Source organism: Sander lucioperca, chromosome 6 (assembly GCF_008315115.2).
Source record: "Sander lucioperca isolate FBNREF2018 chromosome 6, SLUC_FBN_1.2, whole genome shotgun sequence".
NCBI classification, from domain to species: Eukaryota; Metazoa; Chordata; class Actinopteri; order Perciformes; family Percidae; genus Sander; species Sander lucioperca.
The window spans coordinates 31,494,494-31,509,791 of NC_050178.1; the positions used below are offsets into that span (position 1 = coordinate 31,494,494).

General features: G+C 39.7%; 2 protein-coding genes across 5 annotated transcripts; both read right to left on the reverse strand.

The window, feature by feature from the left end:
* Positions 1-932: 932 nt before the first annotated feature.
* On the reverse strand, positions 933-9,465 carry LOC116065983 (calcium-binding and coiled-coil domain-containing protein 1-like). Of its 4 annotated transcripts, none has more exons than XR_004108868.2 (14): positions 9,315-9,465; positions 8,510-8,658; positions 8,261-8,363; positions 6,905-7,107; positions 6,499-6,711; positions 6,214-6,362; positions 6,064-6,133; positions 5,618-5,872; positions 5,141-5,266; positions 4,727-4,822; positions 3,633-3,720; positions 3,374-3,543; positions 2,391-2,540; positions 933-2,102 (listed from the first exon to the last, which is right to left on the reverse strand). XR_004108868.2 is itself a non-coding variant. In XM_031321690.2 (14 exons), the coding sequence occupies exons 2-14, from the start codon at positions 8,639-8,641 to the stop codon at positions 2,075-2,077; spliced, it is 1,713 nt and encodes a 570-aa protein (XP_031177550.1). In that variant the 5' UTR covers positions 8,642-8,658; positions 9,315-9,465; the 3' UTR covers positions 933-2,074. The 4 variants fall into 4 exon arrangements, 3 of the variants coding, with proteins under 3 accessions (XP_031177550.1, XP_031177561.1, XP_031177568.1); XM_031321690.2 differs by having other exon boundaries at positions 2,461-2,540; XM_031321701.2 differs by lacking the exon at positions 4,727-4,822 and having other exon boundaries at positions 2,461-2,540.
* A 2,872-nt stretch (positions 9,466-12,337) lies between these two features.
* On the reverse strand, positions 12,338-15,185 carry smug1 (single-strand-selective monofunctional uracil-DNA glycosylase 1). Its single transcript, XM_031321740.2, has 2 exons — positions 14,403-15,185; positions 12,338-13,753 (listed from the first exon to the last, which is right to left on the reverse strand). The coding sequence occupies exons 1-2, from the start codon at positions 14,733-14,735 to the stop codon at positions 13,223-13,225; spliced, it is 864 nt and encodes a 287-aa protein (XP_031177600.1). The 5' UTR covers positions 14,736-15,185; the 3' UTR covers positions 12,338-13,222.
* Positions 15,186-15,298: the final 113 nt, after the last annotated feature.

Genomic DNA, 15,298 nt, shown 5'->3' on the forward strand with positions numbered 1-15,298 from the left:
TAATTGTCATTATCTGTGTAATGAAAGACAGTTTGAGTCTTACTGAGCTCCTTAATAGTTGTAAGGGAAAGATTCTCCATCAGCATGTTGTCCTTCATGGCATGAAACATTGTAGTACGGATGCAACATATTGTTTTATGGTTTGTTGACATGAGGGATAAAAAGATGAAGCTAGTGTGATGATATCTTAAAAAACAGGACTGCATGTTTTCGATAAATCATATATGGAGACATTTACTCCCTGAATGAAGCAGAAAACAGATCCTACTTGACCATAGTGGCAACACCAGCAGCTTTGAAGCAGTGACCATGTATACGAGTTAGATACATCTTTAGCACCAGATGTAAAGCCATCACGTACACTTAAAGTTGGTTTAAGTAGTAAATAATCGACACTGATGGCATAATGATGTTTTTAGACTGTTAAATTGTCATTTCTGATATTATAGGATGGAAACATCACAATCATATGACTGAGGTAAAAGAAAAGAGTTATCTTCAGTGTTTTCCTTCACTCTGTTTCTCTTTATGTCACACATACACACACACACACACACACACACACACACACGGGTGAATGTAACTAAGTACATGTACTTAAGTACTGTACAAATGTAAGGTACTTTTTTGCTTTACTTGAGTCTTTTCTTTTCATACCACTTTCTACTTCTACTTCACTACATTTCAGAGAGAAATATTCTACTTTTTACTCCACTACATTAATCTGACAGCTTTAGTTACTAGTTACTTTACAAATTAAGATTTTTGCACACAAAAACAGCTGAAATGATTAACCAATTAAACACTGGTGCAATAGATAGTCCATGGAAGAGGTCATAAAGGCCTGAGCATGTGAGTTTTAAAAATAAAATAAAAAAAGACCAAAGATATTACATTACATTACATTTGGACAAAAACAAACAAAACATTAGTTCATAGAAACTTTATTAAGGTCATTGATGTAAAATATATTCACTTTGTGTTGTGTGATAGAGGTCATTTCATGTTCTGAAATGACTTTTGAAGATGGAACCATCTGATCTCTGATACATTTTGTTGTTGTTTTTTAACTGTTTAACTTGTTAGTCTTTTTATAAACACAATCTTTATCTTCATGTTCAGGGATTCAGACACCTCATCAGTTTTATTTCAATTGGACTTAGACCAAAATAGCTCTGACACACGCACACACACACACACACACACACACACACACACACACACATCTGTTCATGTTTTTACATTTAGATTTGTTCTTATTTGTTGCTTGTCATTGTCTTTCTTGTATTTTCATAAAGGGCGCTTTTTGTTCTTAGACCTTTCAGCGTCCAGTTGTCGTCTTCTTTGCCATCACTCTACAAACTTTTACACAGAAAGTATTAGGATGAAACTTAAAAAATACAGACTTCAACATGTATTTATCATCATATTTTATTGAAAAGCCCCATCTCTTCAACAGAAGCTCAGATTAACAAACAAAAATTTCATAAATTAACTTTCATGTTCTTCCAACCTGACGCTGTGCTCAACAAGCTGCAGCACTACATTTCTTCACTTGTCTGTAAACACACACACCCACACTTTTGACACGGTTTCAAGATTCACACTCACATGCAGAGGTTACGGGCTGATATGCCACCAAAACAAAATGTATTAAATCAAAGCTAATTAAGGCATCAACGACACTTTTCTCAAAACAGTTGTAATCAGCTAAAAAAGCTAGAAAATCTAGGGATTACAAATGGAGTCTAAAATAAACTGAAATATATTTTTAAGTCTAAAGGATTAATAAATAATAAATAATAAAGATTAATCCTTAATCAGTAATAACACCATTAGCCATACTTATAAAATAATTCTGGACACTTAAGACTTATAGCCTACATTGTGCTGTTGTCTTTGAATATGGACACCCATGAGGTAAAAGCTATGCACTATAAATTTGACCTTTGTGAAGGCCGTTTTATACATGAAAAGCTACAAAACAAGAACAGAATAATTCCAAAGGTTTCTTATGACCCACATGAACCTGCTACAGTGGTAAACAATCAACTTTCCATCCATCTTTCATTTGTTACCACATGGGGGAGTCGGCCAGCTCACTGCAGAGAGAAAGAGGATTCAAAGTTTTACAGAAGGTGCTGAGCATATAAAAACACTACTAGTAACAAAGTTTTTAAAAATTGTGTCAACTCCTGCTGATCTACTGTGTGCATAACATACACTTATTTGATCATATCTGCTATTTTTACTCTTATTACACTATTATTTGTACTCTCTAGTGCTTAATCTTCCTACAAGAAAAGAAAGTGCCCGGTAAGTGGAACGACAGCTTTTCTAAAACAGCAACCGGTCGGCCAGGGAGGAGTGTGAATGAAGTCATCACATACTATTTTATGAGAGGTGGAGGAGGGAAACAGGGTGTGTACTGTGTGGCTGGTAGAAAGCCAGAATTGTCACCTCAGGATGGGGTCGATGAGTTCTAATAGGACCAGTTGCTTCCCTTCGCCACACTCCACACAGTGCTGCCTTGTCAAATCCTGAGTGAAAAGGCAGAAGCAGGGATGGCTGTAAACTGCAGCTCTATCTGTCATTTAATAATATACACACCCAAAATATTTGTGTGAAAACCAATGACATGGATCAGTGTTTTTATTTTTTTAAATCTACAATTGAATTAAATTTATTAGCATCTAAACACCTAATAAAAAAAATAAAGTGTTTTGCATTAAGTGCATTTTACTGCTGTGGATTTGTAACATAAAGCATAATTCCACACAGATAAAGAGCTCATAACTGATGTCATTTGAGTGAAAGCATTTACATATAAACTTGTTGATCTTGTAACAAGACTGTTGGTTACAAGGTAGCAAAATGGAGTCTGTAACCCTGATCTATAGTCTAAAACCCTAATCTTTGACCTCCAAGTCAAGTTAATAATAGATTACTTGAGCAATAAGAAAACATTGTTTTTGTTCTCACAGACATGAAAAATATGTGATTGCCATAAGATGTTCTTAATCGAGATGCTAATTTGTTAATTTTAATTAAGATGCTACCAGTGTGCTGAGCATCAAGGAATAATTTTGTTTGACCACCTTTTAAAACGGTCTGTGCTTCTCTGTGAATTTACAACTTTAGTGTTCGGGTTTGCAAGTCTTTGTTCCATGTTTCCTCTTCTAAACCTAACCCAGTTAGAATGAATACATTCTCATCACTTCTTTCTACCAGTCAGCAATGACAACAATGGAACTGGAGCAAAAAACTCGCAGGACGAAGGAAACTAGTCAAATATTTGCCCACTTAGGTCTGTTAGCTCCGACGCAGGTGGTGTTAAACTTTGTTTGGTTTATGTGTGAATAGGATGACACACCTGTGTGTCAGACGCTGATGTGTCTTTTTTGCTGTGGACGTGTGTCTCAGCAGCAACGAGCTCAGCTCTGTTGGGCTGTTCCAGGTGAGTGGACAGGAAAAGAGGCGAACAGCTTGATCTGGGAGAAGCTGAGGAAGCATCCTCGTCATCCTCAGAGGAAGAGCCAGGAGCTATTTAAAATTAGTATTAAGTCTGACTTACATGACTTACTTACAGTGCAGTGAAATAGTGCTGTGTACAAAGAGACTTCATTACTTACATGTGCATGTTGGAATTATCCCATTTGATTTAGTTTCTGTCACCATCCTCAATCTCTGCTCTAACTGAAGGATGTAGTTCACCAGTTCCTGCGAGTGTCCAATTTTAAACCCACAGATTTGAGGAAGATTCGAAGAAGAAGAGGAAGAAGACAAAGAATAAGAACTAAATTGATGTGTTCATAACTGTAATGTTGCAGCTTTAAAGTCTTATTGTACCTTAAAGGTCCAATGTGTAGGAATTTCTCCCATCTAGCGCTGAGATCATATATCGCAATCAACTCTCTCGCGCCACGCAGTTCAAGGTACGTATTACAGCTACGGTAGCCTTCACGCTTCAAAAAGCCGGTCACTTGCTCTTTTCAATATCCTTTTTCTTTTTCTGGATGAAGAAGAAGATTCCTGTTCCTGAAATTTGGATTTTAAATACGTGTGGTCCTCCATGTTTCCTTCTTTTAACTTGCCGGGGTCGGGAAACTACAATACCCATTAGCAGCATTAGCAGCACCTGTGAGTTTATCATGTGACAGCGAAAACGCGAAAAGCGGAGCAGTATGTCCCTTACTGGCTAATGTACCTTACTGGCTAACGTATTTCAAGATGGCGCATGAATATGGAGCGTCTACCCCAGTTCATGCGAATGCAAATGTAAAATTTCAAGCCAAAAGGAATACTTGGAATTGATGGTTGTGGTAAATATTCATGAAAATGGATAAGTTTGTGAACGGGCAACACAGATTTTGATAATGAACAACTAAATACGTTACACACTGGACCTTTAACCTATAATACATCATCATCTATTTGTCTATTATGTTTTGTATTATTAATCTAAATCTGCAAAATAACTAGTAACGAATGCTTTCCATATACTTAGTTACTTTATCACCACTATTATCAACTTGAAAACTGAAAACTTATTTATTTTACAAAGCCGCCCTGAGTCAGTGCACCTTTGGTTCCAAATTGCATTGGGTGCTTGAACAAAAGAAAAATGTAGGTGGAATGAATACTCTTGGCTAAAAGACCCATCTTATTAAGATATATCATATAAAGTAATATACAATGAATGTGTGGTCTGGTGTGGAATCCTTGCCTGTTTTTCCACCTTCTGCTCCTCTCTCTCTTTCTGGGCTTTCCTCACACTGGCCTTCAACTCCTGCAGCTCTCGCTTAGCATCACTCAGCAGCACCTACAGGGGGCAGCAGCATTACACTCACACCATCTCAACACCCACACATCTGACTTGGCTTGCCCTGTTTTTCCTGCCGTTGTCGATCACATGACAGTGAGGGGAAATGTTTACTTGCTGTTCATGGAAGCTTTTCTATTTGTGCCCGCATGTGAGTAACGAAAGAACCACGCCGAACTCTGGCATCGTTCTCCAGTTTTCAAAATGTAATCTGAGCAACTGATGATGCAGATTTGCGGCACACAAACAGTTATATATAGAGCAGAATGTGTTTGTGTGTTGAATAATAGTGACTGTGATGTACTTTGATTTACTTACTCGATTGGAATCTCTCTCTCGCCCAAGCTCTACTTCTAGTTTCTCCCTCTCCACCCTCTCCTCCTGTAGCCACTCCTCCTTCCTCTGCACCTCACAGCTCAGTTCTTGTAATTTCTTTGTATCCGTCTGCATAAAAAAAGCAAGTTTAACAACAAAGTCAGGTGGACTTATAGGTGTATATGCAAGGGCGTAACTTTAGATTCAACATTGGGGGGGTGGGGGGTTTGAGATCTCCACTTTTGAGCAAAATTGAAATTTTAACACTTCATTTTCTGCATTCTGGTGATTTCTTTCTGCAACAATTTGGGCCTTTTCTGCATCAAATTATGGTGCAAATGTCTTTATTTATGTAAAGGAAATTATAATAGGTTTTTTGGGGTGGGTTGCACTGGCCAGTTTTGATTATTGAGGGGATTGTAACCCCCATCCCCCCTGTAAACGACGCCTATGTGTATATGTGCTTTGCTGTATTCTCACTTCTGCTGCATGTTTGTAAGCTTCTCTCTCTAGAGCCCAGTTGGCACGCTCCTCCCTGAGGACCAAGTTCTCTTCAGACAGCAGCAGGGTGAGTTGGGCTACTTGCAGCCGGGCTTGATGCAGCTCGGTGTGGGTTTGGCCCTGACGGGTGCCCAGCTCTCTCAGCTCCCTACGCAGGCTCTCGGCTACATGCTCACTAGCCTCCAGACGCTCCTGCAGCCCTCGTACCTCCGCCAGAGCAGCCTCGTTCTCCACCTGCACAGAGACAAGAGGCCAAGAGGGAACAGCAAAGTGAAAGCGTTTTGAGTTCTACTTGGCAAGATGACATATATAACCATTTAAATCTGGCCTGATCCAGTAAATTGTTAGTCTTGTGTGAGAGTTCCTGTTCCACTCTCTGACCAAGCTATCTGTGTTTTACAAAAGAGGAAGCACCAACCAATTACCTGCAGACACTTTCTCTTTTCCTCATCGTGTTTCATTTGATTGGACGTTTTCTTCACTCTCTCCTTCAGCCTGTCGGACAAAAAGTTAGTTTTAGGAAATAAATATACCAAGACAAATGTTTAAGCTAGCATTATGTCTCAAACACTTGCCTTTCCAGTTCCCCGTTTTCCTCTTTCTCCCTGTCATTCAGGCCCTTGATTTCCTCCTCCAGGTCTTTGATTCGCTGCTGACTCTCAGCATTTTCAGCCATTAGTTTACTCAGTTCAGATGTCAGGTTTTCCTGACTATATTTCACATTCTTTTAATATCGTGGAGAGAAGAAAAAAATTATTATAGATTATCCATGTGTGTGTAATATTAATTCATGAAATTCTGAACTTTTTCAAGGTAAAAATGAGATGGCTACCCCAAGACATCTGGTGGCTTGTCTGTACCTTGTGTTTTCCATCGATCTTCTTCAACATGTCACAGTTGTGTCTCAAGTTGTCTCTAAGCTCTGAGATCTCCTCCTTCATTGCTTCACTTTCACGCTCCCACTTCTCCCTTGCTTTCCTGCTGTTCTCTTTCTCATTCTCTGCCTCCTTTATAGCCATGTCCAGAGCCTGCTGTATATCCGCTTGTTTTTTGGAGCATTCCTCCAGCCGACTCTGTTCACAACATGAGGATAGAGGAAAAGGATATTCAAACATGTTAGCATGAAATGGATACATTGTCATGTTAGTGGTTCTACTCAATTGATTTACAGTAGTTGCACTGAAGGGCCTTGTTCTTATTATGACTATAAAGGGAAGAGTATATCAGAAATGGCTGAATGCAGTACTGAAGTTTTTTATTTTTTACCTGCAGCAGCTGAGACCTGGGGATGACTAGGAGCAGCTCCTCCTCTCCGTCGTCTTCATCTCGTTCCTCTTTCAGAGTCTCCAACTCCTCCAGCGGCTTGGGAGTACAGAAAGTGAAGGAGCGACTACGAGCACACACCTTTCCCATCTTATCTACATATATAAACTGATACTCCACAGCACTGGGGCGGGGCAGGTAGTGTGCTGTATCAAGACAGACAATATGAGAGGTATATTATTATATAATAAGACATTATATTTCAGTTATTTTTTAGAAAAAAAATAAATTCATGAATTACATTTGATGTTTAAAGCTTTAGTGCGTAACTTTTTAATAATAATGAACGTCCGTTACATTCAAGCGATTGCCAAGTCAGTTGATACCAAGCTAATTAAGATTAGCAGCTTCACACAACTCTCTCTGTATTTCTCAGTATGGCTATGTTCAGAAATTGGTGTCGTCCGCAGAAACTCGAGAAAAGATAATTACCTCTTCTGAAGAGTTCATCATGTTTGTTTGTTTGTTTTTTAATCCTCCGTGTCCTCCTTGGCTACTAGCAACTGCGTGGAGGAGGGGTGGGGGTGAAGCGCGTTCACGGAAGGCTTGTCATGTGGATGCACCGACAGAATTGTTGTCATTACTTAGAATTCCTCATGGGGGAGACAGAAACTACGCACTATAGCTTTAACCATGGTATTGCAGAATACAAAATGTGAACAGTGGAGCACAAGCTCTTAATTAGCCCTCAATGACCCACACGAATAAGCTTGAATTTGACATCAATTATTGGGTGTGGTCACAGGTACGACAGAGCAGAATACACGTCTACCACACCCAACCATCAGTGATGCTAGGTGTGGTCAGAGGCGCAACAGACTTGAAACTTTCAACCAGACAGATTTCAGCCTGGTGTTACTTTTTAATGTAAGAATATCGAGAAGATCTATTGAATTATCAACTGTGTCATATTTTTACCTCCGCCAAGTGGGCTGTGTTTTCGGTTCGGTTTGTCTAGGGTTTTTTTTCGGTTTGTTTGTCTGTCAGTAGGATTATGGCAACAAATTATGAAACCTGGTGGAAGGGTTTATCGTGGGTCATAGAAGAATCCATTACATTTTGGCGCAGATTTAGAATCACAGGGCAGAGATACACAAATTAGTTTTCACTTTCATTAACAAGGTGAAATAGAGCGTTTGTTCTGCATACATATGGTGTCAGAATAATTGGAAATATTTGTTCCACACTGGGAAAATTCATTTCACACTGCATTTACAATGTAAAATAGGGCATGCCTTGGCGGAGGTCTGCGCTCTCCAAGTGCCCTATTAGTTTTTAAATGTTTGAATGAATTCTTACCCGGGAAAAGTACCCAGCAGCTCACACTGGTACCCTCAGTGTAGCCTTCAGGAACAAGAGCCCATGTATATGTGTAAAACTTTTTCAGTGAAGAACAGCCCATCTGTGACATGAAAAAAAACAAAAACATTTTAAACCACAAAATGTACAAATGTGCATGCCCATCACAGCTCCACAACACAGAACTTTTTTTGCTAAGATGGTTTCTGTTTCAGTGTGGAGGAATGGTGCTAAAGTGGGCAAATCTACCTCAAAAATCCCTATCCAGTCACTGCTGCTCCACTGATGGTCGGAGGTCAGACTGTAGTGGCACTCCACTCTGGTTTGGGGGAAGTACCATTGCCCCACATTACGAAACACCACTGTGGACTGTTTATCCATGGTAATAGGAAGCTGTGCTGTTTAGGAAGAAAACATACATGGATCCAGTGAAATGGGCTCCAGTTTCAGTATGGAGGAGAACAGCTGATGAAAGGTGATAGCAGAGTTAGATCAGGAATGCAGCCTAGGTCATAACAGCAGCCGCCTATGGCCATACAATATGTTTATAAACAACAAGCTCATATTCCCACTGAGGTTATACCATGTAATCTGCGAAATATAGAACAACGGTGCATTGTATAAGTGTATCCATGAGGATAAATATATAAATATTAATAAAAGCTTATTGAAAGTTTTTAGCATTAGTTATTGACCATAAAAGACCGTCCTTAGTCAACTAATAGCTCCGCTTTATATTCCCACACAATGACACAATAAATGTTTCCCATGCTTTGTATTTCATTCCTAGAAACCAACAACCTAAGCTAAATTTGCAATTAAGTAATCAATCAAGTAATACGTGCTCTGAAATGGGTGCTGTTAATTAAAAACAAAACGAAATTTAAACAAAATACATGTTCATTTCTTCCTTGTTCTTATTCCAAGTTAACACATTTTTGTTCTTAGTCTTATTACGTGCAGTTCTATATGTCAATAACATCCTCATGGGTTTCTAGAACATTTGATTTGCTTGGATTTACAAATTAATACATCTGTGGTGTTGTTTTCTTACCTTATTCTGCTGAGAAATGAATGTGATGTCTTTTCTGCCACCTCATGAATGATAGAGCTGTGGATCAATCTGAAGATAGTAATGAGCAATCCTGTCAGGTGCAAGAGTTTCACAACATCTCCTGAACCATGTGGACCCCCCAAGTAAAATTAGTGATGCTGGGAGACTCATGGGAGATGCAGTTCATGACTACACAGCACATCACAAGGCAAAGCAGTGCTGTGGACTTCAACTCCCATTATAGGATATAGTTATAGGATACAGGATCTGCTGCTGGTAGTTATTGCTCATTGCAATTCTCAGTAATGGCAGTGGAGGGGGTGACGAAAGGGACTATGCTAAAGGCTAAACATTTCTCTTAATAACAACTTCAGTGAACCCACTGGCCTGGAATCAGTGAAAGGCATAACAACAGTAGAATCCCCAGTCTAACAACAGACATCCACAATATGATATAAACTCTTGATTGATTCATTTATAATGTTGGCATTTCCTGCATTTTTGTGCAAACTGCTCTAAAAAAAATACTGAAGCAAAGAAAAGCTCCACAGGTTTTCAACAGTGTTTTGTGTAAAACTCATCAGCCATTTCCATGTTTTAGTGATTTCGATATACCGCCTACACATAAAATATTCTGTAAGTCTTTTATTCTCAAACTGTCTGTGATTGCGTAAGAATCGTGGTCCCAGTTGTGAACACTTGATGGCAGTGTAGTTTAATAAGCACAAATCCATTATTATGGCAGACAGTTTGAAAACTAGAGATTTACAGTACATTAGTGTATTAAAACCGTAGTGCATGGTATGTTGGGTGCTGAATACTGTGATATGTTGCTCTGATGTTAACACAGATCCAGCTCATTGTGTTATGCCATGACTGGTGGTGAAGTTTTCATTTTTTCTTTATTTAACCAGGAGAGTCTCATCCTGATTAAAAATCTCTTTTCATGAGCGTCTTGGCCAAGACAGGCAGCATCACAATTAACAATGCTGCAGACACAAAAACAAAACGCATAACAATTTAAAATTTAAAAACAAAGAACAAATTACAGAATCATAAAATACCAAAATCCTTCATCAACATTCTTCACAAGTCATTAACATAAGGGATCAATCAATCAAAACATCTACAGCCAGATGTACCTCTGAGTCATTTAGAATTCATTTAACTGCATCCAGAGAGACCAGCTCCTGATAATTCAGGTCATTTTGCAACTGCTTCCAAGTAGAGATGGTCCGAAACCATTTTTTGCTTCCCGATACCGATTCTGATACCTGAACTTGCGTATCGGCCGATACCGAGTACCGATCCGATACCAGTGTGTCATATATTTTATTATGTTTTAACAACTGTATACTACTATCCCTGTATGGATGTGATATGATTTCTATCTTTGTTGTCGGTCTGGCTCAGGTTAAACTCTTTGTGAAACATGAATGCCACAGAACTTTCTTTTATTATGCAGTTTGACAGTCAGTTATAACGGAAAAAGAACATAAATAAACTACTTTAACGTAGATTTTCTTTAGGGCTTTATTACGTGGTATCGGATCGGTGCATAAACTCCAGTACTTCCCGATACCGATACTAGCGTTTTAGGCAGTATCGGAGCCGGTATCGGAACATCTCTACTTCCAAGCAGAGGGAGCAGCAGACTTAAACACCATTTTCCCCAATTAAATCCTGGTCCTAAAATAAGTCCTGGGAGTGAATACAATAACCCATGTTTTTTTTGAAGGATGTAGATATGTAGGTAAGATGGAAGCAGACCAAGGATAGCCTTAAATAAATAATTATGGTTAAGTCTACGGGGGGACGAAGCAGACCATCCAACCGAAGCATACAAAGAACAATGGTAAGGGCTTTAAAATTTATAATAAATATCAGTGCTCCATGGTAGAAGGTATGCAGCAAGTGTAGACATTGCGAAGATGCATGCATGTATACAACATCACCATAGTCCAGCACAGACATAAAGATGGCAGCAACAAGCCTCCTTTAGGGCTTCGAAGGAAAAGCGAGACTTGTTTCTAAAATAAAAACCCAATTTCAAATTAATTTTTTTTCACTAGTTGCTGGATGTGAGGCTCAAATAAGAGAGAATCATCAACTACAATTACCAGATACTTGTTTGAGTTACAGACTTCATCTCAGAGCACTGAAGAGATGTTATTTTAGAATTTCCACTAATTCTTACAAAGTTCTTGCCTTTAGTTGTAGGCAGACAATAGCTGCTGAGAGAAGCAACTTTCAAAGGTCTCCACCCATTAATTTTTCTTAGCCTTTTCAGAGAAACCATGTTTTGACTTATCATAGTAGGAAAAGCACTTGTCAATAATACCATTAACATTGGCTCTGTTCTATTCCAGTGTCCCAGGAAGCCGTGACAGTGAGCCAGCATGCACAATGCTAGGACCCTGACACTGTAGCAGCTAAATGGAATTCAGACATTATTAATGTATTATTCACACTTGCTTGCTTTTTTCTACCACGACAAGACAATTTTTTGTTTCACCTGTGTTTCACCTGGCTCCACTTCATTCATGACAGGATACCACTGAAACTAATTAATTTCCCATCAACTTAAGCCTTACTTAGCATATTGCCATGCTAACATGCTAAATATCAGCCTTAGCTGTCAGTAAGCCTTCATCGTTCAATTACCAGAGGGAGATAATGATTTTTATATTTCATTACTCTATATTTATTAAAATAGCAAAAGTGCTGAGCCCAGAAATACACCGAATTGGATAAAATCTGTGTGTAAAGAAATAAAATGCATTATCCAAAAAAAAGACAATTTAAAAAGACATTTTTAAAAAGAAAACAAAAGAATAATCTTGCACAGTGGTCCAGCATGAACAATACAACTGTATATTTACAAAATAGTTTTGTCATATCAGAATATTTATGAACTGCAAAAGCTACAGTAGGACGGTAAAGTATGGACTGCACCTTTATGGATTTATTTCTGGAAACATAGGTAGGTAGGTAAAATGCCTTGTTTTTAAAATGTATGAAGAAAAGTAAAAATGACAATTGTTCAATTTGGTAAATTAATACCTTTTGAAGATAAATAAAAAAGTCTAGTATGTGCATTCGCAGTACTGCATTTTGTAATCTATTTTCATTGTCATGTTAAGTGTTCATTGGGTGTCCCAATATGCATCATCATTCGCTAATACATATTGGGACAGGCGGTAATGCCTGCGGTTAGGCTGAATTTAAAGTTGAAACACCCTGAGCTATAAACATACAAGTATATCCAGAGCACCTTATAGTAACATTAGTGTTTAGTTTTTTTTTGTTTTTTTTGTTTGTTTTTTTTACAATGAATGGTGCACAGCCTAGTGCCGTGCTCCACATGCACTGATCTGTAAAGAAAAGCCATCTTGAAATGAACAGACAGACAGATCTTTACAGAAGAAGAAAATGTGCAGTTGCTGAACAGATGTGTTTACAAATACTAAAGCTGAATTCCAAATTGCATACTTTTTTTACTTTAGTATGTACTGCAGCTGCCCTTACAAAGTATGTAGTGTTACATGCTGTTAGCATTCAATTGGAACATAGCACTTCTTCATAACATTAATCGTTGACCCTCTTGCTCATATATGCTGCACAAAGGACTGTGGGTCAGAATAGCCAGAAAAGCATGCTGGTTTGCATATTGCAAAATCCGACCGGATGCAGTATGACATCCTGGTATTTTTAGCATACTGCATTTGACATACTATTTGGGACATACTAAATCTTTTCCTGGCTTACTAAATAGTATGCAAGTATGGGTATTGGAATGCTACGTAGTCTCTTACTCAAACTCCTCACACCATGGTCCATTGTCAGAGTGAGCGCAATCCATGCTGCTACTGATAACTTAAGGCACGTGTCAGAGAAGGTTGAATAGCTCACATGTTGTTCAGCAATGACAAGACACCAAGTTCTGCCAGCTTGGCATTGGCTACTACCTCCCAGCCCTTATTGGCTAGTGGGTTTCTGGGTGACGGATGCATGATGCCCTCGACACGCACGTTGACACCTGCTGCTGATAGAGCTCGCCGCGCCCGCTGCTCTGCCACCCTTCCAACTCCGATCACCATGGAGATGCCCAATGCTTCCACCGCCTGGCACAGTGCAACGTCACACAGGGCCAAGAGGGCCTCCCGTTCACCTGCAGGCAGCTCAGGGGGGGTTAAATTCTTCCCACTGGCACCTATGAAAATGAGCGGGCATAGATTGTGCACAAAGCAGTGCTGGAAGAACAGTTCTGGTTCACCACACAACTTCCTGAAGAAGCCCCAGAAACGTGCGCCACTCACTTCCTTCTGAGTGCAGGCAAGTCCTGTGATCCGCCGCTTAGGATGCTCGTCCTGAGGATGACCGACCTCCCCTGTGATCTTCAGCCAATCAACAACAGACCTTACTTCACCAAAGGGGACCTGTGCCAAACAAAGTACATCATTTTTTCAACACATTGCAGACACAACAGTTACTGGAGTAAATGACATTGATTGAAAGAAGTCAAAAATGTTTGTTATAGGTAACTAGCACACCAAAATCTGGTTAAGGAAAACTGGGAAAATATAGCTCAAACTAGGTGTATAAGTGATGGCACGCAAATTAATGTAAGGACATGAGGTATTTTAATTTAAATGCACAATCCCTCCACAGGATAGGTAGTCAAAACATAGAATACAGGATCCATCTGAATTAAGGCACTTACTTTCAGTCAAAAGGGAATATTTCCAAACAAAGTTGAAATAAATCAGATCGCAAACCAACTGACACACATTGAATATGGGGCTTACGGGCCCCTAGTGGTCTGGGGTCCCAGAGAAGCTGCCTGCTTTGCCTAGGTGGTACTACACCCTTACATTGCAAATGCCTAATTCAGAGTAGGCTAATATCACTGTTGTTTGGCTGCTCCAGTTGAAAAAAAGCTTGTTGTTGTTGTTGTTGTTGTTGTTGTTGTTTTGGTTAGCTTCCGCAATCAGACCATCGTGCATTACTACAGTATATTATCCATGCCCTGTGCTGATCTGACATGCTGAATAACAGAATGAAAATGTATCTATATGCTGTGCTCACCCCGGTCTGTGCCATGCCGAAAGGTCCCGGATTCATCCCTAAAAACAGGATCCTTTGTCCGCTCTGACAGTACTTCTCTACGTAGCAGCGGTGGGTGTCCCAGGCGTACTCCAGCGGGTTGTAAATGTACCTGACAGGCTCGCTGAAGGTGAGCCGACGGAGGTGTGCGTTCAGCTCCAGTTCAACCTGCAGAAACCTGGAGGAGGGGGTCATGTTGACCTCCGGTACCAGTTTAAAACCCTGCTCCTTTGATTCACACAAAGGCAGTTCCTTCTCCCCATCTCCACAAGCGAGCGTATCCGTGTCATTTGCAGATGCATTGGCATCTAACATTTTTGAATTTAAGCGTATTAAACGAGTGCCGGTTTGTCAGATAAAAACGTAGCATCAACGATACGTTATAACAGGTTCCCTAAAGTTTAGACATTGCCAACTGTGCTGGAAGCTTTGCTTATAGATAGGAGGACTAGGACGAGGACTAGACCCACAGACAGGTCATTTCTTCCTCTGCGCCTTCCTGCGAATTCGTCATCTGACTGCATTCAAAGCGGTTGCCGCCCTCTACAGCAACACTTGTGTCATTACAGCGACTCAAAAGGATATCTTTTTTTTTTTGCCCAGACACACCTGAGCCAAGAACATGGCACTAAATTGCGCTGACCGGAGCAGATGCAGACTCACTCATGGACCCCTCTGGTGTGACATTAGCGCAAGAAATGCACAAATGTAATGTATGTACAGCAGCACCTTCCACAGATAAAGGAAACCCTTCTAGATCTGTGCACTTTCCTTAGATGACTTGCCTCTTTGCCAATCTACAAGCTTGGGATGCCCATGGTCCAAGATGCCATTTCATTTCACCAATTCCTGTACCAACTCGTTTTTTGTTTTTTTTT

Coding starts and splice junctions, on each gene's coding strand:
- smug1 (XM_031321740.2), bottom strand. CDS start 14,735: ATGTTAGATGCCAATGCATCTGCAAATGACACGGATACGCTCGCTTGT. Junction 13,754..14,402: donor TCGGCATGGCACAGACCGGG/GTGAGCACAGCA, acceptor TGTTTGGCACAG/GTCCCCTTTGGTGAAGTAAG.
- LOC116065983 (XM_031321690.2), bottom strand. CDS start 8,641: ATGGATAAACAGTCCACAGTGGTGTTTCGTAATGTGGGGCAATGGTAC. Junction 5,873..6,063: donor AAAAGAGAAAGTGTCTGCAG/GTAATTGGTTGG, acceptor GTCTCTGTGCAG/GTGGAGAACGAGGCTGCTCT. Junction 4,823..5,140: donor GAGAGAGAGATTCCAATCGA/GTAAGTAAATCA, acceptor TGCCCCCTGTAG/GTGCTGCTGAGTGATGCTAA.